Here is a 26,800-nt window from a genome sequence, read left to right as displayed (position 1 = left end):
CTTCTGCAACTAGTTCTTTTCTGTCAAGATGAGCTTGTATAACCTCTTTCCCAGCTCAACTTGTTAGAAGATAGTTGGCTCCTAATAAGATCTATGGCTCCTAAAAACGTAAAGAGATTTTTAATGCTGCTAATATCAGATACCCACCTGTCCCTCAAAATACAGCTTTCCTCCCCAGTTAAAAGCCACTCCTCAATAACCCTACTTAGCACAGATGACTAGATAAGGAGGAAGTCCCTGTGGTCCAGGAAGGGGCTGCACTCTGCTGGTGGCAGATGCACTGTTCTTGTTTGGAAAGATGATTGATTTTGGCCACTCACTTGGCCTTCCTTAAGTAGGTGTTAGACTATGATTTTAACATCTCAGCTGAATGAAAAACGGGGTGTTGCATTGCTCCTGGTGGAAATACTAGCTGATCTTGTCTGCCTGCGCTTTTATAAATTTTCACAATGTCTTTTGTCTGTAAAGACCACTCAACATATTTCATTGAAAAGTGGAACAACGAAACCTCGCTTCTTCTCTCATACAATTCTCATTTTATCTCTGCTGATAAAACAGCTCATAGCAAAGGTGAAGAAATGCGTGCCTTTGGCATACTTCCATTCAGTTTCATCTTCTGAGAAATCTACTATTGCCTAGGAAGTGCAACCATGGTGTCCATGAATGGGGAAAAGCTGGCAGAGTGCTTCATGATTTGCAAGGGAAACAGACTGCTAATGTGCAACCTGAATTAAACCAGACTGGCTTGCTGAAGACTCATTTCCTATTTTCTTAAACTTGTCAACAGCTGGGATACAACTATGACTGGTCTCCATGATAAAGTACTCAGATTTGTTTTCTCTACTGAAGGAGTCCATGTGCAAAGTTGTTCTTTTTGACCTTTCAGAGCCTGCACACAGTGTGCTTTAAGGCCCAAATTACTCTGTGGTTGTCTGGATGATTCTCAGATCTCAGGTTTTCAGTCTTTTTGTTTTGATCACTTTTAGATTGCACTGGTGGGCAGCAGAAATGCTAGGGCTTGGGGGTAGGTGTGATGCAGAGCACTGTGGTGTCTTAACCACCGCCACACCAGTGTCATCATGTGACAGAGCTTTAATCTGTGCAAAAGAGATGTTCAGCCTGCTGAGCAGGGCACTGATCTAAGGCTCAGACTTCAGGAAGCAGCAAAACGTACAGTGCAGCTTCCAGCTGCTCACATGTGGTGCTCTTACCTGATGGTGAAGCCAGGAGCTGGGGATCTCGGGTCGCCCTCTGTCTCTTAGGACACTGTCCTTCATGCTTTCCACGCAGGGGTGTTCTCGCACTTTAGAGCCGAATGGGGGCTCATACTCTTTCACTTCTGCCAAGAAAATAAGCAAACACAAGGGTATTCAGCTACACTGCACTGGTGCCAAGTGTGAAGGGAGCTGGCTGTTCTCTGGAGGAGCAGGAGCTACTGATTAGCCGCTCAAGTGCCACTGTTCTGCTTGACCAGCTCCGAACAAAGCAAAGCCAGTTGGCATTTTCAAAAATGTTTCAGATTCGTTTCTCCCACATGCCCCCTCCCTGCCCTTTTCTTTCCTAGACAACTAAACAATTTTCATTCAAACCCTTTAGTACATAATCATATTAGCAACAGTCAGAGCAGCAGAATAACCTATAATGATTTGCAAGACTTCCAATCTGTGCTGAGGCAAAACACACAGGAGCTTCAAGGTGAGTTTTGCTTGAGCCAGGCTTGCAAGAATCAGCTGCCCTTAGGTCCCCCGGAGTTCACACACACTTACCAGGTGAAATATAAACTGAAATCTATCTAGGTCATGATAGATGTTAATGTGCCAGATTGCTAGGATGAAATAGTTGCTTGAAAAGGACAAAGATACAATAAAGAGCAGTGCTGGAAGCTGCCATGCTGCCCTTGTTTATCACTGAGCTGTGTTCATTTATAGAAAGTAGTAGTCTGCTCTTATTTTAGGCCTCTTTCCCCAAACAGATCAGTTTTGGCCCAAGACGTAGGGGCACAGCTTCCTGAAGGGGCTGCTGCCATTCCAGTTTTTGCTTGCATGTTGCATATTTTCTTCACTTTTCTTTGGAGAGAGAAAGGAAGAAGCTGACATATGGGACCTTTGGAGAAAACTCAAGAAATCTCTGAGAGCGGAAATATTATAGCAGATGCTGACACAGTGTAGAAAATGCTGTGGTTTCTTTGGGAACAGATGGAGACTTTACTCACAGGCCTAATGACTTGCTAGTACCAGATAAAGATTTATGAAGCTGGCTTGTTCTGCTGCCTCCTATTTCTTTCTAGGAATTAATTGAGGGCAAGAAAAACTGAAGTGTAATCTACAAGGCAGTCTGGGGAATACACGTGAGTGCCCAGAAGATGTGTGAAGAGAGATGAATGAGATGGGAGACACAGTACTGTTATGTAATGTTGCAACCAAATTTCAAATGCAGTGTCCAAAGCTGCTCACTAGTCTCAAGGGTCATTTTATGGTAAAAAAAAAGCTCTGAGAAGGGTGATAATGATGATTAAAGGCACATAAAATATGGGAAGAAACTCTAAAGCTTGGCTTTGTTTACTTTGGAGGGAAAGGAAAGGTGAGGTGTCATATGATAAAGCAACGAAAATAACTAATGATCAAGATGATATAGGTCAGATTTTTCTGACATGTCTGATGATAAAACCAAGATAGCACAGAACATAACTAAAAGGTGGACTTTTCTCTAAAATCTTAAGAGTTAGGCTACAGCTTTGATTTCTATGCGATGGCCATGGGATGAAGACTTTATCAGGCTACAGAAAAAGAATTTCTAATGCTTAAAAAGAATAGCCTAGTTACTATAACAAACAGTCTGGAAAGCACAGTCAACTTCGTGCTTCACATACTCAGTGTTTAGAGATCCAGCTGCAAACAACTGTATGCAGTGCAACAGATCACCTCACAGATGCCTCCTGCAGAGCTCTCCTTCCTTCTCCTGAACCATCTGGTGCTGGCCACTGTCCACACAATGCTCTGGAGAGGGGCTATAATCCCAAAACACAACTCCTACCTTCTCATACGTAAATCGCTTTTTTTCAGTCTCAAGGGTCAAAGTCTGCTTTGCTTTCTTCCCTCTACAAGAAGGCACACTATTTTCACCCACATTAATTTCAGTTAAAGATTACTCAGCCAAAATAAATTTACAAGACTTTAGCCCTAGAAGTTAATTGGGAAGTTGCCATCTTGCTGGTCAGACCTGGATTACTATGCATCGGACGTACAAAGATTACAAGGCAGATGCCTATACTTTCACAGCTAACCAAAATATTAATGTTCCCTGGAAAAATTTAAATAGCATGACCTAGATGTCCATTTCCTACATCTTCATCAGCCATGGTTTGATTGTGGTAGTGGTCATGGACAGCAGCCAAGGCTCTGAGATCTTGCAGTATGCAGAGTCAGAGGAGTCACAATACCCAACAGAGGGATGCTGTTGCTGTACTGCTGACCTGTTCCTCTTGCTGATGCTAATGCAAAGGCCATTCAGGTTTATGAGATGGTTCAAAACTTGATATCTGTATTATGTTTTCCCTGTTTGAGAAATTCTTTCTATGATACAAGAGTTCCTCTTCCAAATATAAAGCCTGAGCATTTTTTTTTAGGTTTGTTTTGGTTTGGGTTTGTTTGTTTGTTTGCTGCTCTTTTATGGTAAAGGAAGAGAAATCGAGGCTAGATGCTAATTTCCTGTAATGACTCTGCAGTAATAGTCATGCAGACTATTTTCCCTCAGTTTGAAAAGCATGCAGGATCTCCTTCTTTTTCTTTTCTTTACAAAGAAAAGCCCACTGAATCCTCTTGCAGTAAATCATCCTGATGCTGTGGAATCTCAGGGGTCAGACACATTTTGCAGTAATAGCGGGGGTTACTCATGGATCATGCTGACGTACTACAGTAGATGTAACAAATGTCAATTTGAGGCAGGTTAAGATTTTGTGTCTAGTTGCTTGTGCATGGCTGTATACAGACATTGAATCTATTTTTCATACCTTATATGTTTCTTTTGATTGTTTTTACACCAGTCAGGCACTAAAAATGACAACTGGCTGAAGTACCATGCATACATCAGGCACTGTGAAATACAGCACCTTTAGTGTTCAGTAATGGCTGAGTTCTTTCAACTTTAACCTCCAGCATTTAATCTCTATGGTTGTAAGCTATCTTGCACTAATAATTGTTGTATCTCTGGTGTCCTTTGGCACTGGCCTGGCCATAACTCCCAGAAAGGCTGGGACTGGATTTTTAGCCCCAAAGAGAGACATTACTGAAGATCTATTTGTTGTGCCTGTTGAATGCTTTGGAAATTTTGGCTGTGGGTTCCTCATGAAAAATATGCCTTGCTCATGTGTTCTTTTTCTACTCTAAGCTCTTTGCAGTGAAATTCTCTTCCTTTGGGTCAGAACAGCGTACCCACAAACCCTGTCAACACTCCCTCATATGATCTCTCTTGTTGATTTCTGTGGGACACCTCAGGATGGAAGAGGGAGGCTCACTTGTAGAATTAAAGAAGGAGTGAGGTGAAAGTCAGCCAGCAAAAATCAGCTGTGAAGCACAGTCCACAGCAGTGGGCTGTGGATTGGGAATTTTTAGATCCTTTTGAAATACCCCTCCATTTAGAGTTTACAAGGGGAGAGCCACATAACGGATACATCAGCCAATAGTAGAGCTACTGTGACAGCTCATGCCACACCTCTGTGTGTGTGCAGATTGTGTCTTTCTTCATGCCGGAGGAATCTGGACAGTGGATCTGTTTAGCTGTTGCACAAAGGGATAATAATGAATAAAGCAGAGGCTTGAAAGCCACTTCATGGCCATGTTTAAGGAGCTGTTCAAATGTCCTTCACATTTTCCCTAGGTTTCCCTGTTCGCCATTCATAGAATCATAGAATTGTTAAGGTTGGAAAGGACCTTAGATCATCCAGTTCCAACCCTCCCTGCCATGGACAGGGATGCTTCAGAGCACAGATGCTAGCTGGGAACGGTGAGGGTGTGTTGGAATGGGTGAACTCAGTGTGCATCTTCCCTTGCACAGATATCTTTTAAGTGATTTCACATCTGATGATCAAAGACACAGCCACTCTTTCAAAGGTTTGGGAGTGCACGAGCTCTGCCTTCAGTGTATGGTTACAGGCTGCTTAGTCAGTACGTGCTGGATCCTGAGGTGGGAAAGTAGAGGAACATAGAAGACACCAGCGTAGTGCTACCTTGGGCTTCTTGAAGGATGGCACTTGCTACCTTACATGTAGTACTGTGGTGACACTTTGAGAATTTCTAGGGCATGAATTACTATTATGGAGTGATGCTGCACTGTCTGGATGTACCAGCTCAGGGTTATATGCCACCACAAGCCAGCGCAGCGCAGACATGCCCTAACTGGGCTCTGGTCCACAGAAGGAAAGGTTCAGATCAGGCTGCAGCTGCAGCCACCTCAGGGCCCAAAGTGCAGGCACAGCCCCAGGCTGTACAGGCTACCAAAACACTCCCTGCCACCAGAAACTGTCACCTCCCCACGTCAATATGATGAAAGCTGAGCATCTCATGAGGTGCAGAATGCACAAATAGCTGTCACCCTAACAGTCCCCCCCCAAAACAGTTCTGATACAAAACAGATGGTTTTCTTTTCTTTCTAGGCGGCTGTCAGAGAAATTACATTTGCCTCAGTCACCAAAGCTCTGTTGCTCTGAAAGCTAGTGGGTGAGATGGAAATTGTATTTCTTGCAATGTGCAGCATCTGGTGCACAGCTGTTGTGCTGAATGAAATACCAAGTTAACAGCAGCGTGGAGCAGTTCAGGTTCTCCCCAAAGTAGTATTACTGAGTTTCTAACTATGCCTCCTAAATTACACTCCAGTGAAAAATCAGTCAAACTCGATCTTTGCCTCTGTCTCTCTTTCCCTTGTGCCCCATTTCTGTTTCTCCATATTTAGCACAACAAAGTAACAATGAACAGCATGGCCTTTCTCAAAAAGCCAATCCCCACCTGCTTATTTACTACAGCAGCTTCACAGTATGGATTATGCTGCTGGGTATTTTTGTTTAAACGTCTGCTGACTGAAAAGGCCTGGCACAGCATGGAGACTGTTTGACAAAGCTGCTGTGGTGAAAGGACCTGCCTCCATTGCTTCCCACACTCACCAAACACCTGCACGCTGACAAACAAATACTGAGAACTCCCTTTGTGAAAGAAGTCAGTGACTGTATCTTTACGTGGCTGAATAGCAATTAGCCCCCTGCCCCATGCTTTCCTCCCTAATGAAAGTCGTTAATGCTGCTGCCTTGGCTTAAGCTGCCACTCCTCCCCTCTTAAAAAGCCATGGGCTTTCTCTAGCAATACTGAGCTGACAGCATGATCAAGCCTGTCCTGCAAAGCCGCTGCCTACATCTTTTAGTCTCCTTTGGAAAGGGTGGCTGCAATCAGGTCAGCCTGCTCCAGCGTCTACATCAAGTCATTTGTCTCAGTGCCTAAACAGTTTAGGAAGAGCGGTTCGCGTGAGCAGAGGCAGCTCCTCGGGAAGGCTGCGAGGAGAGGAGGGAGTCTTATGAGTGACAGATGGAGAGGGAAAGCAGAGGGGGAGCTGTAGTCATGAATCATTGTAAGGGTATTTCATCAGCTGGTTGCAAAGATAGCCAGGCTGCATGAACCAGGGGAAAATCTAAGAAGGAAATGAGAGATACTGTGCAGTGCTGCTATCTCACTACCAGTCACAAGGGTGCTTCATCCAGTATTTAACTGCTCTGGATAGAGACACTAAGACAGGTTCCACCCCCTAAGATTGGCCCAAGTACTTTCATGGTTTTGCTGGGGACTTCACCCAGGAAAGATAACTGCAATAGAGAAATGAAATTCAAGAAATATGTTTCTGGCCATGAGGATGACTGAGGGACAAAATGAACAGGGAAAATCAGGATGTAAGCAAGCATTAAGCTTCACCTTCAAAGCAAAGGGGATGGTGCGCCAGATAAATCTTTCCTTTTCCTGAAATGACTTCAACTCTTCTTAAGGTTATAATAGGTCAGTCTTCTCTAGCTAAACACGCTGGTGATTTTCTTTCCTTATGAAACTGCCTTTATATCCTCTTTTAGGCAGTTGCCTTCTGAGAACAGCAGCAATAAGGTTTGCTTTTGCCACAGTCTCCATTTCACCATACTCGGCAAATATGAACAGGAAGAGACTCAGGCATCAGCAAAGATGAAAGACTCCACAGCAAACAGCTCATATTTATATTAATAAGGTGAGTTCCTAAATGCAAGAAACAGAGAGAGCTCAAGAGACAGGGCAAAGATTCTTTTTCTCAGGTTTTAAATCCCTCAGCCACATTTACAAAGTGCTAATGAAAGGCTAAGGTTGTGCCAATGCACTTAGAAACAGGCATGACCACGACCGTTAAATGTGGATAGGTTTGCCTTGGAATATGCCAGACTGAGGTTCAGTTCTTGAAGCACCAAATGTTTTTTACCTGAAATGTTTGAACAGAATTATTTTTTTTCGCGCTTTTATGCTAGCACTAGATTTCTGCACACATATTCGCTTTGTAGCTTTCCCAGCAGAGTGCAAACAGGGGCAAATCTGTTGCCCACAGTCCAGCCTACACAGCAAGACCAAATGCTGGTCAGGCACAGGAGGAATCTGAGGTGGAAGCATTCCTCCCCTCCTGCACACAGGCACTATGATGCAGCCACACAGCCACTGTGCAGAGTGGCTGTAGAGACCTCTATGGACACCCCTGTAGTATCCCACAGATGTTAGCAGAGAAACAAGGAGCAGCTATGCACATCATCCCATGGGACACTGGTTTCCCTCCTGTACGCTGTTCCACATATTTTAGTGCTCTAGCCTGCAAGATTGCCCTGGCTCTGTGGCAGCCCTTCAAGAGGGAACCGTTCCAGGTATGATGAAAATGGAGCCTCTGTAGTTTTGGAAGAAGGGTAACAAATCAAATCACAGTTGCTTATCTACTCTAATACCCACATTAGTGTTACCTTTTACGGCCCCACTCCTTAGGCTGCCTGTGAAAGTACCAGACTCTGCAGCAGGATTTTTAGGATGAACGTTAGAGAATTCCAGCAGACTAAAGACTTTTATATGCAATTTTAGCCTCATTTTAGTCCCTGAAGTAAGGTCAAAATCTTCAAACATGGCAATATGTAATACAGATATCTCAACAGCAACTTTTCTGATTTCAAGCACATACCAGTGCTGCACACTGGGAATCCTGGGGCAGCTTTAGGTGAAACAGAAATGGGGATTTTGTTTCAGTGATCGAACTCTGAATATGAACAAGCATAGCAGCTTTTCCTGGAGCTATTCTGACAGTCAGTTCCAATCATTTTTATTTTGTTACTGAATTTTATACAACAAATTTCCCTTGATTTCTCGTAAATATGATCTGTTGCAACATCACAGAACATGATGAATAGCAGCTGGGGATTTTGGGAAAGCAAGAAGGCCTTTGTATCACTATGATGGCTTTTTCCAAAATGATCATCTAGTAAATGTGACACTTAACTGGCCCTCATTAAGTTTCAGAATTAGCATTTCATGAAAGTAAATGGAAGGAAATTATCACTTCTTGGTCTTAATATTTCAAATTGTCTTATGTTTCCAATCATTTTGGGTGAAGTCAACCAGACTGAGTCAATCCATGGGTACTTAAGATGTTACAGGAAAAAACCCAGACATTAATAATCTTTAAAATTGGTCTACCTAACAACAGATTTATCCTTACACCAATCAAGGACCCATTTTCTTGTGCACTCAGGTGTTTGTCCTTCAATCTTGCTTATGGACACATGTGTCTTGCTGCTGAAGGCCTGTTAATTTATAGCATCCAGATACACTAAAAAAACCTGGTGAGAGTTAAAAAGAATTGCCTCCTCCCCAGACAACTACAAGAACATGTCTGTTTAAACATACTTTTAGAGAGAAAAAGAAAATGATGGCACTTACCTCCAACACCGTTACAGCGAGATGTCATTTCCCAGAGGACCAAAGCCATGGAGTACACATCTGTTTGTTTAAACGACTCCACATTCTCCAGGTTCATCCTGGACTCTAGAACCTCAGGGGCCATGTACCTTGCTGTGCCAACCTACAGGAGAGGAGATCAGGGAAAGCTCAGGAGCTGAAATTGTAAATCATAGTTTGGATTCTGCTGTGATTTAACTTCAGCTTTCACAGAAACAGTGCCATTTGACATGTATCCAAAAAATCTGGCCATACTTGGCACAGGCCGTATTTTCTGCTGCCAGGGGAATCTGGCAATGTCCTGACTACTAACTTATTTGCACCTCTCTCTTGGTAAAGGAAAAAAAAAAATAATATAAAAAAAAAGCCTTTTTTAGTTCCTTAAGAAAATAATTCTGACACTGACAAACTCTCTCACTCTTTGGCTGTTCGCAGATAAACTCTCCGCTTCGGGCCTGAAGCAATTGCTGTTGTCTTCCCGATGAGCAAAAAACACATTGCGCTCTTTTGTGCTGCATATTACAGTGTTAGCTGTTTCTTTTCATGGTAGGCTTAAAAGGAAAGTGGTAAATGCAGGCCTGGCAGAAGAAAGCAAATACACAAATACTGAATGTAGAAGCACACATTTGAATCAAACCCAAAGATCAGCCCCTTTGTTTGAAAAGCTGTTCTCATAAACTTTATTCATGCTGAGGAATTTTCAGCAATGATTTTAGCTGCTTTGTTGAGATCTAGATTATGACCTTGCATTACAGAAGACAAAGTTTAAATGTCTGTTTTTATCACAAGAACGGATTTAGGGAAGAATTTTTGGATCTCTCAGCAGTTGCTCTGAAATGACAAAGTCTTCACAGGGAAGGTGTCTGGTTAATTGCAGAGATGAACAAGCACAAGTGGGTGATGAAGTAAGACCTGTGATTTACATGAGCTATTTGCCCTACACCTTGCCCAGTGGCAAGCAGAACTGCAAGAGATCATCCCAGTTACTGGGTCTGCAATCGCAAGAAGCCACGCAGTAAAGGTACATTTCTGAGAGACCTATGACATCCATTTTACAAGCTTTTGTACACATGTCTTATCACCCCAGGCTCAGGGCAAATGGGAAGATGTTCCACAAAAAGTGCAATGTACCGTAAGAAGGCAACAGGAGACACGAACAACATGGGTTTGTCACAGGACTCTGCAACAGCAGAGAATTTCTGTCAAAAATATGCAAATGGTAGTAGGATCAAAACCTTTATAAAGAGAGGACAGAAAGAAACCTGTGTGATCAGTCCCAAAGTTAAATCCCCTACTAAATGGTCTCTCTGATGAATTTAAAGCCAAGCATGTGAGCAACAGCCTTACACTGAATGGGTACCTGGGACAATCATGTCTCAGCATCACTGAGGTGATCAGTATCTCCCTCCCCTACAGAATATGAATGTACGGAAACTGCAGCAGAAGCTGTTCCTACGCCCTGTTTATTCCCCAACACATAACTTTTTCCCCAAGCAGATTTTGTCCAAAGCTTAAGGATTACCTGTACATAGCCCACAGTCTCATACCTTCAATCCCTGCTGATTTTAGCGAGAATTAATGGGTCCTAAATACAGATTCGTAACATTGCCACAAAGTGCTGTTCTGATCTGACATTTCACACCCTCTTTGCAGCAGAAACAATGATTCTGTAGCTTTGCTGAACAATGGAGGATGAAGCCCTGTAACTGAACAGTACAATGGGAAATGCAGAGAGAAAATTACTTGAATGCTATCAAGTCAATCCTATTTCCATCCTTAGGATTTATCATTCCACTCTGCATATGTCCTTTTATCTGCATTTAGATTATCAAGTCGTTGGGTCAAAGATATTTTTCCTGTATCTTGAGGAAAGGTGACCCCTGAGTCCCAAAGGCATTTTTGGTACCTAAACTCCAACAACTTAGAGCTGGTACATACCCTCTAGAGTGTGGATATTCTTTCTCTTTGCAAATACCAGTCTGCTTTCAGTTCTTGTTTCTCCAAAGCTTTTAGTGAGGGTCCATCTCTCTTCCTGCAGTGAATTTTGAATCTTTTTTACAGGAGATCTTACACTTCTTTTAAGATTCAAATGTTTACAAACATTAACCATCATGGATGGCCAAACTGAAAAGACTGCAAAGGTTCTAACGGGGGGAAAGATGGGTTCCAGCCAGCCACTAAGGGCTCTTGTATTGTATAGTCAATAATGGCTATATTTGCATGATATGGAAGGTACTTGGATAGATCAGAAAGAAGATGGCTTTGTAACCCCAACAACTTGCCTTACTAAGACTGACCAGAAAAATGGTAAAATACACTCTTTCATGTATTTCATAGGAAGTTAAACGTTTTCTTGAATTAAAAATGGCTCAGCTCCATTATATACTTTAGAAAATTGGACCTCCTGGTGGGAAGGGTTTGAGTCAAAGGGTAAAGTTTAGAAATTATGCATAACATGAAAGCCCCTTCAGTAAAAGCTACAGCACTGCCATTGGCATGTTGGGAAAGCTAAGTGGGTAATACTTGTGTGCCCAGATGAACCAAGGTGGAGGTCGAAGTAGAATCACTTCACATCATCATACTACTTGTCACAGAGGAGAATGACACTAGCTGGGTCACCCCCAGATTCACTGGAGCTAAACAAAATGAAACAGTAGGCCTCAACACCGGTGCCCAAGGACACCGACACCAAAGCAGCAACCTGCTCAGAGCAGCTCTGCTCTTTATCGTTAGTGTCGGTGTAGACTGTGGAAGTGGCAGTATCAACACTACCCTCCTACTTCCAAGTGTCTGTGAGTGATGCCAGAGAAATCAACTTGAAATAAGGGTCAGCCTTAAGCAATGAAAGTGTTTGTGGGGTTGAGTTTCAGAGCCCCTGCCTTACACTGCTGAATACTCTGTTTTCACTTTATCCCAAATGGGACCAGTCTTAAGGCTGGGAATATGGTATGACTTCATTTGAACTCCAGAAAGGTCTGGTGAGAAATGGTATGTAACTGTGATTGGTGTTTTTATTATTTTGAATATGGCTCCACTGGTTATCATTCATTCCTGGCTCTGGTTAATAAACCTCAAAATGAGATCAGGACAGTTGCATCTCACTAAAGAGACTTTCAAAGACAGATTTTCATTAGATAAACAACAGCAAAGCTCTTGTGAACTCAGCAGAGCACTACTGACTGAAGAGCTGTCCCTGACAAGCAAAATATTAGTTCCATGTGAAGTAAAAGTCATCTTAAATGAACAGGCTTTGATGGCACCTATGTATAAAAATATAAAAATACATGCATGTATGTATGTATAATTGAATAATTAGGAATAAATTAACAAATGGTCTGAATTTATACTATGAGTTTTCATCAGAAGAGCCAATATTTAGAGACGTACTTGAAAAATGTAATCTTTGAAACATTCATAAATATTCCCTTGGCATCCCTGTGAAACAGATGAGTGTTACCCATGCTATCTAGTTGAAAAAGCACAAAAGGGCTATTACCGTTATTTGACGTTCTTGCATTTGCTTGTATGTGGAGAATGTACCAAACAAGTTTATTTATTTTAAATAAACAAGTTTATTTTTGTCATTTCAAAGTGATTATCTATCACTTAGTTATCTGCTGACACCTCTTGAGGACAGAAGACAGACCACATATGCTGGGGTAGGCCAGGAGTGGGTCTACTCACACAAAACTATAATGCCATCAGGCATGAAAACTGTGGCACAACCTTACTATGTGAAGCACATCCTTATCATAGGTCTGTTTGCATCGATTGCTGTTGCTTTCATGTTAAGTTTAGAGTGTCTTTGTCTATAAACACTTTCACATTAATTTTTAATGATTTTGAGGGTCTTTTTCCTCTTTTTTTTTTTTTTTTTTGTCCCAGGAACTGAGACACCAATTGGAACAACACACAACCCCCTCTTCAAACTTTTAACTTACCTGTCCACTGTTAGCCAAGTCATCCACAGACAAAGAAGGGTCCAGCCTCAGGGATAACCCAAAGTCACAGAGACAGCAGGTTAAATCATTTTTCACCAGGATGTTGGAACTCTTTAGGTCCCTGTGCACAATAGGTGTTTTGGGGCGACCACAGGGTGTGTGATCACTATGCAGATGGGCAATCCCTCGGGCCAAGGACCCACCCAGTTTCCAGAGGTCCTCCCAGCTGATAATGTGCCGTGTGAGATACTCCTGCAAGTTTCCTCTAGCATGGAATGCGGTGATCAACCAGTACTGTTTACCAAGATCTGTCTTACGCTCCTCTGCCGTCAAGAATTGGAGGATGTTCTCGTGCTTGAGGTTTACATCTGAAAAAATGTCTTTCTCAGTTTTCCAGGAGGCATATTCTTCATAGGGGAAAATCTTGACTGCCACAGTTTCATACTGCTCTGACGTGTTTTGCTTCAGTTTGGCTTTATACACTTCAGCAAACCTTCCTTTGCCAACAACAATGTCCAACTCAATGGGCAGCAATTCTGTGTTGTGGTTGATGTTGTTGGCACAAGTAGAACTGATGTCTGAGCGGTCATCATCTAACATAATGGCACAAACATCACTGCAGTCCTTATGTTTCCTGGGCTTAACATTCTTCTCCCATGCCTTGTTGAGTTTCCTCTTCTTATGAGTGCGGTAGGCATAAAAGATAACAATGACAGCAACAGAAATCACCAGTAATGGGACAAGACTTATGATTGTAACTTTGGAAATTTCATCTTTCTCCTCCGGCTTATGAGGGTCATCTGTAAAGAAGAACAGAAGAAAGGCATACATTAAATAATATCATAGCTTTACTATACAGGAGGCTGTTAATAATTATAATTTCTATTTAGAGTGCAATACATGATCTCCACTGACAGTGAATAATAAAAATTGTCACTGCTTTCTTACTTTAAAATATTGTTCTAGATGCAAGCCTCCACTTAGCAGGACTTCCCTGTTTATTTTATAAAAAGGCAGAACTGAATGAGCAAGAACCTAATGTAATTTAATAGCTTTTTAAAAATTATTATTATTATGGATGAAACCTTAATTTTCCTCAGTAAAACAGCCAGTCTGCTGTATTTACTCTGTCAATGTATTCTGAACAGATCTGCCCCGTTATCCAGTAATTACTAAAACACATTCATTTTTCTAAGATAAATAAACAATGCAGCATGTGAATTCCTACTTGCTTGTTTATCGCTCCAGATCCAATATATTTCAGTGGGATCCATGTAAAGACATCTTTGGGAAGCCTGCCCACACGCAACTACTGCATGCTAATATTCAAGCACAATATGTATGCCTGCATACACATCTGAAAAGCAAACCTCATTCTCATACTTTGATGTGAGAGCTGCTAGAACAAATTCAGACACCTGCATGTACACAGGTATTTGAATCCTACAGGCACAATCAGGCATGTGCGGCACATCAGAATTGCCACTTCCCCATGTACTTTTTGCATAGATACGTCTATCTGAAAACTTCCTTTGTGTGTTGCTTTCTGGCTGTCCTGTTGTAAAGCAGCAGATGGCTTATTCCAAACTCCATAGCTGGTGCAGTCCACACACTAACACATTCTTACGTGTAATACATAGAAGCACACAGGGACGTATTCTAAAATAGGGAGTTATAATGGGAACGGTACCAATCATTTTTCTAGTGGCAGGAGCTGCCCCATCACCTCTAGAAGTGACCTTCTAGTTCAGCATTTCTTAGGGAAGGTAAACAGTTTAAAAGGGAGCAGTTTTATTCTGAAATAGATTAAAGAAGGAGGGTCAGAGTTTATTTGAACCTGATTTGGTCGGACACATGGAAATGTACTCTCCCAGTCTATTTAGTCTTTTGAGTCAGAGCAAATGTACTGCATTATCTTTCCATGAAGGAAGGGATTGATTAGAAGAAGCCCTGGGAGTCTCATCTCAATGGACTGAAAAAACAGAAGGTGCAACCAGAGCTAAGCGAGTAGCTTGTGTTGGCAGCATGACACTGGCGGATGTTTACAGTAGTGTCACTGACTCATGTTCTGTGTATCAGGCCAAATAAGTCAATACGAAAAGGAAAAGTTTAATAAGCTCTGAAGGAATGTTGCCACTAACTACATTAGCCGCAAGCTTCTGTTTTCCCTACTTTGTGCCTCTCGAAATGATATGAAGGTGAGCAATGCTGAAAGGCGTAAGGGAAAAGAGTTTATGGTTAGAATAAGCAGTACCCTCTGGCCCTCCAATTCCACTGGTAATCACTTTTTCATTTAAAAAAGTAGCTGGAACCAGCAGCTATTCAAAGGCAGGTGATGTGATATCTGAAGGGCATATTCTTTATTTGGAGAAAGACCTGAATCCTGAACCAGGATGGGCTTCCTCTGTTTGAAAGGTTCATCAACCAGATGTAGAGCAAGTAATGCAATCTTAGCCTCTCTCAAAGAGTTTCAAGGAAAAGGAAGTGTCTTTCTAGCACTGACATTCCCGGTTAGCACAGGTTAGTGGCATTCTTTAGAGCACCTACAAAGAATGTTTTTCCTTCATTTATGCAGAAGGACTGTTTAAGACAATTCCATCTTCCACAAATATACAAACCACAAATCCTTATTCTCAAGAGATTTCCCTTGGCAAACAAATGTTAGTAAATGTTAAACAAAAAACACTCCCAGAACTTTAAAGAATCACAGATTGCAGGGACCCCTTCTGCTTCTCAACATGTGGAAGAGTGAAAAAAACCCCAACTTTTTTTTCTTTTTTTTAATGGCTCTTACTGGAGGAATATATTTAGAAAGCCCAATGTCACTGTCAGTAAACAGAAGATTTGCGTTGCTTATTCTTATGCGCATTCTTTGCTCTCAGAAAATCTGCTTTATAAAGAACTTGGGAAACAACGGTGCCAGAGGACTGACTACACTGTGGGATGGCTGCTTTGGACGTTCGGCTGCAAGCAGACTACAAATGCGTGAATGCAGCTATGAACTGTAACAATCAGCCAAACAGTTTTGATGAACATTTGGGGTTCTCTTTTGTGGTTTGTTGTTTTGTTTTGTTTTGGTTTTTTTTCTTGCCACAGAAAAGCATGCTTTAAGTTTGGGCTCTGCTCTTGGAACTGAGTAATGTCATCTCCATCATATTGTATACTTTTTTAACAGAGATGAACATGCATGTCTCTTTCAGGCCCTTTAAGCCCTTTTTCTTTGCCACAGAGCTGCAATATGCAGCCTAGATATTTGAAAATCAAATGTTTTTCTAAATGAGGAAGAAAACCCCCAAAAGGTATTAGTTCTCTTCCAAATTTCTCCACACGAGTCCAAGCAGTTGAAGGTAATTGGGTGCATGCTCAGCTCTAACTGAGAACCTTAGTCAAAAGCCACCACTCCTTGACTGTTACGGCTACCTTTTTAAGGGTCTCTGATCACCCCTATAATGCCCTAAAGCAGGCTGTCTTTATTTGACCTACAGCTGAGAAGCCTCTACACAGCCCCTTTGGCTCTTCCTCTTTTTGCACAAGAGAAAGCTTTGCCTGTGGTGCAGGGGAATTTCTGGGTGGAAGGGAGAAACTGTTGATGTTGCAAATGTCACTTAAAAAAGAATGAAAGAAAAAAAAAATTAATCAAAGCAGAAGCTGAGCGGTTCGGCCACTTCCCCTGAGCACTGCATTGTCCTGCACCCCTGCTGCAAAGTGACACATCCGCTTTGGCACTGTCCCTTGGAGGAAGTGAGTGAAAAGCATACAGCCACACACCCCCACCTAAAGCAGCAGGAACATGCTCGTTTTCAGATTTTAAGACACTAGAGAAATGCCACTCAAGGCTTGACATGTGCAAGAATGAGTAGCCAAGAGGGAGAACTGTCAGGACTGACAAGGGTGAACCCTGAGTTTAGGAGGTGACAGCAGCAGCAAAGAGCTGGTGGCACTGAGGGGTGGTCTGAGCAAGGCACTTCTGGAATTGCTTCTGATTTTGACTGCTAATATGAGCAGAACAAAATCAGCCCTTCTAGCACAAGCTAAAGTTGGCATAATTCTCTGTTGAATCTGTGTACAAAGAGCAAGATCAAAATTCAGAGCGTATCTGTATGTTTGCATAGTGGCTAGCCAACATTTTCTGGCTTAACTACAAGAATCTAAGAATAAATATGTTAGTTTGCTTATAAATGAATACCTATAACTCAAACCCCATAATTTCAAAAATGGGAGTGCTGCTTCCTCTCTCTGAGCCCCGGAATGAGCAAAACCTGGCTGCAAATGCAGGCAATGAAATAGTTAAATGAAACAGTCTTTCAGGTTTTGGAAATGTGCTCTTAAATAACTTTCCCCACCCAGAACTATTTTTTAGGTGGCTCAGTCTTTTTTTAAGCTTCAAAAGAGCCTATTAATATAGCATAACAATAGAGAAGTTGAGCTAAAAGAAAGCTTCCTGTATGTGGTTTAAACTAAGCACAAGCCATCTGCACAATCCTTAACACTACCTAAGCCTTTAGGGAATAGGGCTCAGGTGCCAAGGAAAATGGAAACACTGTACAGCCCCTGTTCAGTCAGGAAGCTTCAAAGCACAACAGCCTACAAATTCTTGAGGTCGGACTGGGTGCCTTTGAACTTCAATGTCACTGAACCTTGGAAACAAGAAATAAAACAATGGCAGTAAAATTAACGATCTGCACTTTAATGCACAGAGCAGTACAATTGCACAGCCAGTACTAACAGAACTACTTCAGTGCTGTTTGCTGCTCGTGCAAGTTCTAAAGTCAGTCTGTTCAAGTGCTAGTCAAAGCCACATAGCAAGGCAAGAATTTATTTGATATAGGCAGAACTCAGGTGTTGTATTGCATCTGATACATTGAAAGCTTGCCTAGTGTCTTAAAAACCTCCAGAAATGCAGTCACAAAATATGGGCTTGGACCTAGAACTGTGATCTAGTTATTTTGCACGCTCCTGAGACACAAAGCAGCCCTTCACGCTGACTGGAGGACAACTCTGTTTTGCAGCAATTTTGAGGTTTCGAAGTTTGGTTTCAATTCCATGCTGGAATGAAAACTAACACTTTTTGAATGCTTTTGCAAAAACAGAATTCTGTTCAAATCATGCAATTTGGCAAGAGATGTGAGTGCTGAAACCCCATCAGTGAGGGGACTAGTCAGGGGAGCTCCAAATTCAAGTCCTGCTCTGATTCGCGAAGAGCTTTTCATCTCTGATTATTCTGAATTAGGCAAAATGAGAGTTTGAAACTTATGTGTGGACCGATTGCTGAGCAAAACGCTCGGCAATAAAATATGGAAAAGTCTCCCCACCTCTTTAGTGCTACTTTCTGGATGAAAACTAATTCCATAAAATGCTTCATTTTCAGTGAAATGAAGTTTCAATCTGAGCAGCTGTTCAGGGTAATTTAGTTTATTGCTATTGAAGAATCCTCAAGTGAGAATGAAATTCTTTAGTTCAGTGGAGTATCTCATGTACCTTCCTGATTTTGGTCCTTTTAGAATTAAATGGCTTGGAAATCTTTGGCAAAACATTTTTAGATGGGAAATGTTGATTTTCAGAAAAAAAAAATGCTGCTTTTGACATTCATGTCCTTTTCTGTGGAAACCCTAACTTAAGGATAAAAGCACTGTGAAAGTCGATCCACCTTTAGTGTTTTAAAACTTCTGCTAATTTTACTGGCATTGGTTTTTTGGGCTTTGTGAATGGGGGGTGGAGTTTTTGTTACTGTGGGGAGTGTGTTTTTTCCATAGGAAAATAGTTGATCCTGACAAAACTTGTTACTTGAGAGAAGAGACCAGCCCTCACCTCACTACAACCTCCTTTCAGGTAGTTGTAGAGAGTGATAAGGTTTCCCCTGAGCCTCCTTCTCTCCAGACTAAACAAACCTAGTTCCCTCAGATGCTTCTCATCACACTTGCGCTCTACACCCTTCATCAGCTTTGTTATCCTTCTTTGAACCCACTCCAACACCTCAGTATCTCTCTTGTAATGAGGGGTCCAGAACTGAACACAGGATTTGAGGTGCAGCCTCACCAGTGCACTTAGAATCACTGAATCTCATACCATCAGCCTCAGCCCATTGATTCAGTGTGTCCAGATCCCTCTACAGAGCCTTCCCACCCTCCAGCAGATCAACACTCCTGCCCACCTTGGTGTCATCTGCAGACTTACTGAGGGTGTACTCGATCCCCTTGTCCAGATAGTTCATAAAGGTATTAAGCAGAACTGGCCCCATTACTGAGCCCTTGTAAGTGGCTGGCAATTGGATTTAACTCTATTTACCAGCACTCTTTGGGATGGTCATCCACCCCGTTTTTTACCCAGCAAAGAGTACACCTGTTCAAGTCGTGAGCAGGCATATTCTCTAGGAGATTGCTGTAGGAAGTGACGTCAAAGTCTTTACTGAAGTCTAGACAGACTTTGAATCTACAGCCTTTCCCTCAAAGACAGTGAAAGTGACAAGGTAAAGCCATCTCTAGAGCCTGCTTCTAAAGCTGTCTTTCTAAAGCATTGCCATCTGCATGGCTCAGAATTTGGGCCCCTAAGAATGTTTGCTCAGATGTGTGGGAAATCATTCATTTCACCTTTTGGTTATTTGCCAGCCTGAATGTTGCCCAGCAGTGAACATATGGCTGGCAAAACAGCACTTAGTGCAGGCGATTGCCCACTTCCCTACTTTCCTGAGAGGGAGTAAGGCAAAAATATGAGCAGGTTTTTTTTGAGAGCATTGGCACACAAACTGCGGCTCTCCCCTAGGGGCCTACAGCTTTGCCCTTGGCACATGACTACCCATGATCGGATGATCAGGACTCAAGACATCTGTGTTATACTCAGGGAAAATCCCCCAGTTACGTGACCCAGTTATGTGTGTTACATATTTGAAGAGTCATGCACATGCATCTGTCATCTGAAGGGAATGCAGTCACAGGGGTGGGGGGCAGGCAACTTGTTTGCTCTGGGTGGCTTACTTTTGTAAAGAGGCTAGGCAGCAATGATGTAATGGATATTTTAGCTATTGTAAGCGGAATTTCATTTTTCTACTCATTGCCAAGTATGCTATTCAGCACCCAGGAGGTTTTAAGAAACTCTTAAACTCTAAGGCAGAACAAATAGTTTGGTGCTGTTTTATTCCCTCACTGCTGGCTAGAAAGTGTAATTCCTTTGTTTGCTAGCACAGTACTCATTTGTTTAAAATCTCCCACCCCTGGGTGCATTCCCTTCTTATCTTTTCCATTATAACAGTCACTTCACTGTGTGCACACCGCAACTCTCACACATGTTGACTTCTGAAGCTGAGCTTTCCTGCAACAGGAAAGCCAACATATTCTAACTTTACACAATGTCACTGTGTTTCTGTGATACATGCCTGAGTTATACAACTCAGTGTCTGCTGCTGTTTGCTGGTGGTTTTCTGGAACAAATCAATCTCTCCAGTTTCAGTATGTTCCAACAGATGCCACACATTAACCACTATTTTTATTCTCAGACTGAGTTTCACCCCTCCGACCTTTCCCAAAATACTATATTGTCAGTGTTAGTTACAGTTTGTTTCTGTCTGTAATTATTAAAGTCTCTTCCATGACAACCTGATAAACGTTTGGCCACATTCCCACACTTATTAAGCTCTCAAATGATGCAAATTGCAACAAATATGCCAACCAGACTGAAAGAGCGCTGCCTAGTTTGTTTTTACACAGATCTGTAACTGAGCTCTGCATGGCTATTTTCCTAGGAAGCAAACAATATAAATAATACAGAGCAAAACAAAATCCTGGCTTCTTTTGCCTCTTTCCATTCAATTTCCTTTCTATCCCACTAAGTGAATCAGACCTTCAGTATTAGACAGCCTCTCCTTTGGTTACATACAGCTGCAGGCACTGGGTGGGACTCTGTGGCTGCAAATACCTAAGAGGAAACATAGAGAACAATGCCATATACAAGTGGTGAGAGGCTCTGTGCAATGTTATGTAATGCTACTGACCTCTTTTATGGGGCAGCTGGAAGACAGTTACCTTCTGAACATGTTAGTTGGATAACAGAAAAACAGATTAATGAAAGCCTTTGTTAAAATCCACTTGGAAGCAGTCCAGCTGTAATCCTCTCCCTTCTGCTCTTCCTTGAGCACTGGATAACTCATCACATGAGTATTTATGGCCTGGTGGCTGTTTCTGCACAGATCTTTAGTCTGCTGTTAAGTTTGAGATCTTCCTATGTAGTCAAGTAAAATCACTAACGCTTTGAGTCTAGTAAGGAGAGAAAGAGGAGAGAAAGAAAGGAAAAGACAGGGGCAGCATATTAGAGACAAGTGAGAGATATTAAGTTAAGGAAACTCTAGAACATTATCCAGATCTCCTGCGATCCTGGCACAGGACAAGGCATCATACAGGCATGCTTGTGGTAGTTCAGGCAGCAGAACAATACCAGGTCTCCCAGGTAACAACTGTACACAGTGAGCAACCACAGCACTTGACACACTGCAAATCCATCGGCTGGAATTTCTTCAGGCAAATGACTCAGCCACAACTGATGAATCAAACACACTCTCAATTAGCAAACTCAGTAAAACCATAATCAACGTGAAGACTGTTAGCAGCACAACACCCCCTCTTCCCCGATTAGCTTCATTATTCTCATAAATTTTTTTGACTTGTCAGTGATCTTTATCAGAAGTTTTGATATTTTAAGACAACTGCTTGGATGACCCAGATAGTCATTAAAACTTGTATGCATTGTTGCTGCTAAACGTTTCTCCCATATTATGGCTGGGTGTGGTGGGAATACCCAAAATGATGACCTCATCTTGTGGTACATAAGGAATAATCACAGTCTACCTAAACAAACCCACAGCTTTTTAGGTAGACTGAGTTGTTTGAATCTCGGTTGCAATGCAGGGCAAGACAAGTGAGGACGAGAAATGATCACCATGTAAGTTATCAGAATGAAACAACTCTAAACCAAACTGAGCTGTGCTACAGGTCTGCAAATCATATTTCCAAATTTTGAGATCTCTGCATTTTTTCTTGGATTTGACCTTGATGTCCAGGATAACAACTGCATATATAATGACAACAGTACTTAAAGGGTTTGTTTTCCTGTCTGCAGTCTCCAGTGCTGGGGTCACCCTTTTGCACACTGCTGAATGAATGCATCTGAATAAGCCTGCAAAACAGGAAGAAGTTGCACTGCATAGAAGGTAGGTCATACACTGTGTACAATGCAGGTATCCAATCTCCTAGGCTACAATGAGTGCCTGGTCATCTCTGCTCACAGAGGTCAGACATGAGGCTGAAAAGAGCACAGTCCTACTTGGTCCCTTTGGATAAACAAGCTTTGATCTCAGCCAAATAGCTCAGGATCAAGAAGCACTTTGTTAGGCGTTTGTCGTGCTTGTACTGGCTGATGAATGGAGGCTGGCAGATGGTGTGGAGAAGGAGAAGCTGATGAACAAAGCTGCTCAAACACCAAGGGAGGCCTGGAACTGTAAACAGCTACAGACAGACCTGGTTCATCACAACAGATCAATACATAGGAAGGCAAAGCAAGATGCAGAAGATCCACCAGACATAACCAGACACTAGGGAGGAAAAAACCCTGCTAGTCCAGTCCTGCACTCATGTTTTCCATGACAGCAAGAGAAGTCCTCTGTCCACCACCCAGCCAGCTTCTAGCCAGCCAGGGCCTTTCCCCCCATGATTTCGGCTAATCTTTTCCAGTGGTTTTGCTCCTTGGCTTTGCCTGCTGGTAACACTGACATTAGACGTTTGAATAAATAATAATTAAAACACACTGGCATTCAGTTTTGCTGTGAGAAGCATTTTTCCACCACAGGAGTGTAAGCTGCTTGCCAGTCATCCACAATTTTGTTTGGCAAAAAAGAGAGGGATTAAAAAATAAACACAGAGTAGTCAGATTTGCAGTGGCTACCTGTCTCCTGCATATTATTTCTCCAAGAAGTACAGAACATTGTTTGGAGTTATTCTGCACATGGCATTTTCCACCTGCTGCCTGTGGCCTGAAATGCCAGGGATCTGAATCAGGGTCAGCCTCCTGACACAGCAGAACTACAGGCATGTTTAGGCACATGTCTGACTGTGCCTTGCTCATTTCTCAGATGGGCAATTTAAAGGGAAGTCCATACAAGAAGCAGGCATTTGATTTGGATGTAATTACCTCAAACATTTCCAAAGCTACTCTTGGCTGTGTCACAACACCTCCCACTACCCAAAACCTTTAGATGTTTGTGTCTAAAACTGGAGTCAGGAGATTTACCCTTCACAGTCAAGACCGATGTACTCCAACAGTGCTGTAAAACAATTCTTCTATAAACAATAACAGCTCAGCTCTGAATCACTGGAACGTAGTGACTAACTTCTGGTGGAAATTAAAACTTACTGCCTTGCCCACTTTTCCTTCTTAACTCAGAAAAAACAGGAACAAACTAAATCTGGTCTGCCTTAAGTGTGTACTCAAGAGGAGAAGAGCTAGAGCACTGATCATTTATAGCAAAAGCTTGAAAGAAAAGGCTGTGATTGACAGGTGAAAAATTACAATCTTTTTTATCGTCTCAGTATTAGCTTAATCAATACACTTACTGTTTGATCAGGCTTTTTTAGACTGGCTTTTGTACACTCTCCAAAACCATAGGCTGTGCAAAACCACTACAAAAATTCTTGCTTTGGTGTACAAGAAATGAAGAGGGGGAAAAAAGCAAGAACAATGTACAGAATAGATCTGGTTGACAGACATTCCAAAGGCAAAATTATTGCAGGCTATTATCTAGTTGTCTGGAGGAGCCGTGGACCAGCTGGCTGTGATGTTCTGCTCAAACTTAAACACAGACAGGAAACCGCATGTCTGATACTGTAAAAATCGTTTGTCTTCCTGCCATGGCTAACCAGGCAAGCAACCCAAAGGGGCTGTTTTCATTTAAAAGAAACACTAATGCACAACAATAAAAAAAGAATGACAAAGCCTCAATTCTCCCCCTCCCAACTGAAGTTAATGCTTGTATTTGTGAATGAACTGGAAATGTTACAAACTGAAATTTTATATTACATTCTTTTTTTATCTGTGGTTATTCACTTATTACATGTGAATGTGATACAGTTTTTATGAGTCACCTACAGTGTTTAAAGCACGTGACGTAGGAGGAAAAACTCCATGCCAAGGAGTGAAAGGAATTAAGAGTAAAAACAGTGGGTTTTAATTTATACTACAGCTCCTTTTAAACTGCTCTGGAAGTGTGAGGGGTGCTGCAGATTTCATGGGAATGAAGGCAGCTGGTGTTGAATTTATAAAACGGTTTTCATAATCATACACAAAGAAGACACGCATTTGTTAGAATGATTGCATACATCTACATAGCTCCAGGAGAAACAGCTATAACGTGACTGATTTATAACAAATTAGCCAAAATCCACAAGGGTGCGGTTCACTTTGTATAAAAACTCTAGACAGCTGATGGAATAAGAACTTTTCTCTGGTAACACGTTGTCTTCAGTAAAATCAAGGCAATCTGTTAGAATTAGGTCCCCTGTCTAGCACCTGTGCTCACATCAATACCAGTATTTACTTCAACTCCTTTAAAGCCCACCCAAGTAAGGGTTAGTCATATAACTGTGGATCAGTAGTCAGGTTGTCTGACTTCACATAAAGATTGGAGTGTGACTGGATGAGGAAGAGAGAAGGAGGTGGCACCAGATATGGATAGACTGGGCCAAGGGAGTCAAAGACTTTCTAGCTCGTTCTTGACTAATCTGGTGTGGTTTTGCAACCAAAATTAGTTTGCCCACTTGGAGGGCAGGGAAGAGCGAGCTAGAAAGCACTCATATAGCTGTCCGTCTCATTGCAGTCACACATCATGTTTCCCAGGAGTGGAAATAGCTTCCCAACCTTTTACTATCTCAGGTAATGAGGATATGATTATATCCTTTTCTGAGGAACTTACAGGTGATAAGGATGGGTTCTGTGTGCTGTACTAATTTAGAAGTGCATGCACACAAAGTTCTCCACAGGAGGCCTCGCATTTGCCTTCAAGAGACCTGACTTAGTCGCAGTAAAAGAATCATTGTGGGATTCAGCAGGTAGAAGAAATAAAGTGAGGTGTGTGTGTGCGTGCACACATGCATGTCTGTGTGCAGCATGGATTCCACCAGCACTGTACACACCTGCACTGCCTTTACTGTGTTTGCAGTGGTCTACATAGGTCTACATAGTCTTTACTTCATGAAGTAGAAAGGAGACAGGTTATACACTTGTGATTTGGTCTATACTCAGATTTCACTGGTTCAACTGAAATCATATACACATTCTTAAGCCACAGTAAGCATGAGGTAATATATCCACTAGTGAAGGAACACTGTAGGTACTTCACATCCCCCACAGAACAAGTGCAAATGGTCAGTTACAACAGAGAAGCTGACTTTAAATTTACATCCAATCAAGTTACTCAGCCATATCTGTATAAACAGATGTCACACTATGGCAAAACAGCCTTTTAGAAGAGGCAAGACGTTAAATATGGCATTTGCCTCTTGATTTTTTTTATAGTGTAATTAGCATATGTTATATTTTGGTGTGTCAACAGAACAGCTTTAAACATCTTGCTTTCATCTTGCTTTTCATCAACTTTTAAGTGCAGTGTCTCAAGCTGAATATCAGACTTACTTCAAAAGGAGGAGGACAGGCTGGCAGGAAGAAATACCCTCTGAACACAGAAAAGAAAGGTTGAGGTTTGGCAAGACTCAGAAGAGACCAAAATAGCTCCTGCCACTAAAAGTTTTCCTCCACAAAATGTGATTCCGAACCCCACTGCTATGACACAGTTAATATTAACTTGCAAGGTATAGTTTAGGAATGCAGCATAAATTATCAAACGTACCTGATGGAAAAATCAGCATATCATTGCATTCTTCACCTGTACAGGAACACATGAACATCAATCCCCCATCTTCCTTCTTTTCCCTCATCAAACACTGCTCTGAGTTGGAGTCATCCAACATATGACCATACAGTGTTTTCTGGGGATCATGGCATATTGTTTCTAATGTCACGTTTTCATCATTCTGTCTCCTAAAAAACGAAAAAGAGAAAACTGAAAACAAGGAAGAAATATTTTATAAAAGGAGCAGACAGCATCGCGTCTGCCCCAAATTTGCCTCTTTTGAGAACTCATATCAGTATCATTCTGGCATGAAAAATCCAGAATATATTCTAAATTGCACTACAGGCACTTCATATGGCAATAATAGGCACTGACCACTTACTAAAGGGGCACAGGACAAATATGGAACAGCATGCTGGACTGATCCTACATTTCAAGTGTCTACTTCCAATTACGCTGAACATCTCTTTGAGTCAATGAACACAACTAATCCCTTAATAAATGAATTAAGTGGTTCTAATTCTGTTCTTAAATCTGAAACAATGTTGCAAATACTCAGTTCTGCTCCTTTTGTCCACCTATGAACTTATTATGGGTGTTTCTGGCATTCTTTGGTAGGATTGGCTTACCATTTATAGGAGGGCGGGACCCCAGTTTTTAGACTGGAATGCAAGTTTAGGGTCAATGAATCCGAAAAAAATGTAACAACTCAATTTCATATACTTTGGTTTTTTTGAACCTAAACATAAAAAAGCACCACTCCTATATCAGAGTCATTACATACACAGGGTTTTTTTTACCAATAAGAAAGTATTTCTACTTATACATGTTGATTAAGCTTACTGTGATAGATCTACATAATGTAGTTCACTTTGAAACCTCAGAGACAATTGTCATTCTTCAGCAAATTCTACTGTAATCCTCTCTGAGTCTCAAAACTGCTTCTACTCTCAGTGCTGTGGGCAGATGCAGCTTAATGGTTTGAACAA

General features: G+C 41.8%; 1 protein-coding gene across 3 annotated transcripts in view; it reads right to left on the bottom strand.

The window, feature by feature from the left end:
- TGFBR2 (transforming growth factor beta receptor 2) overlaps nucleotides 1–26,800 on the bottom strand; it is a 58,223-nt gene that overhangs the window by 4,635 nt on the left and 26,788 nt on the right. For all 3 annotated transcript variants that reach the window (XM_065666152.1, XM_065666153.1, XM_065666154.1), the window contains 4 exons: nucleotides 25,809–25,999; nucleotides 12,926–13,725; nucleotides 8,967–9,108; nucleotides 1,212–1,339 (listed from right to left, as the gene is read on the bottom strand). In XM_065666152.1, coding sequence (XP_065522224.1) covers nucleotides 1,212–1,339; nucleotides 8,967–9,108; nucleotides 12,926–13,725; nucleotides 25,809–25,999 — 1,261 coding nt within the window. The remainder of the gene's footprint in view (nucleotides 1–1,211; nucleotides 1,340–8,966; nucleotides 9,109–12,925; nucleotides 13,726–25,808; nucleotides 26,000–26,800) is intronic.

This window comes from Lathamus discolor, chromosome 2, assembly GCF_037157495.1.
Source record: "Lathamus discolor isolate bLatDis1 chromosome 2, bLatDis1.hap1, whole genome shotgun sequence".
Taxonomy (NCBI): Eukaryota; Metazoa; Chordata; class Aves; order Psittaciformes; family Psittacidae; genus Lathamus; species Lathamus discolor.
Note: the sequence above shows the minus strand (reverse complement) of the source record. Positions and strands in the feature narration are given on the sequence as shown.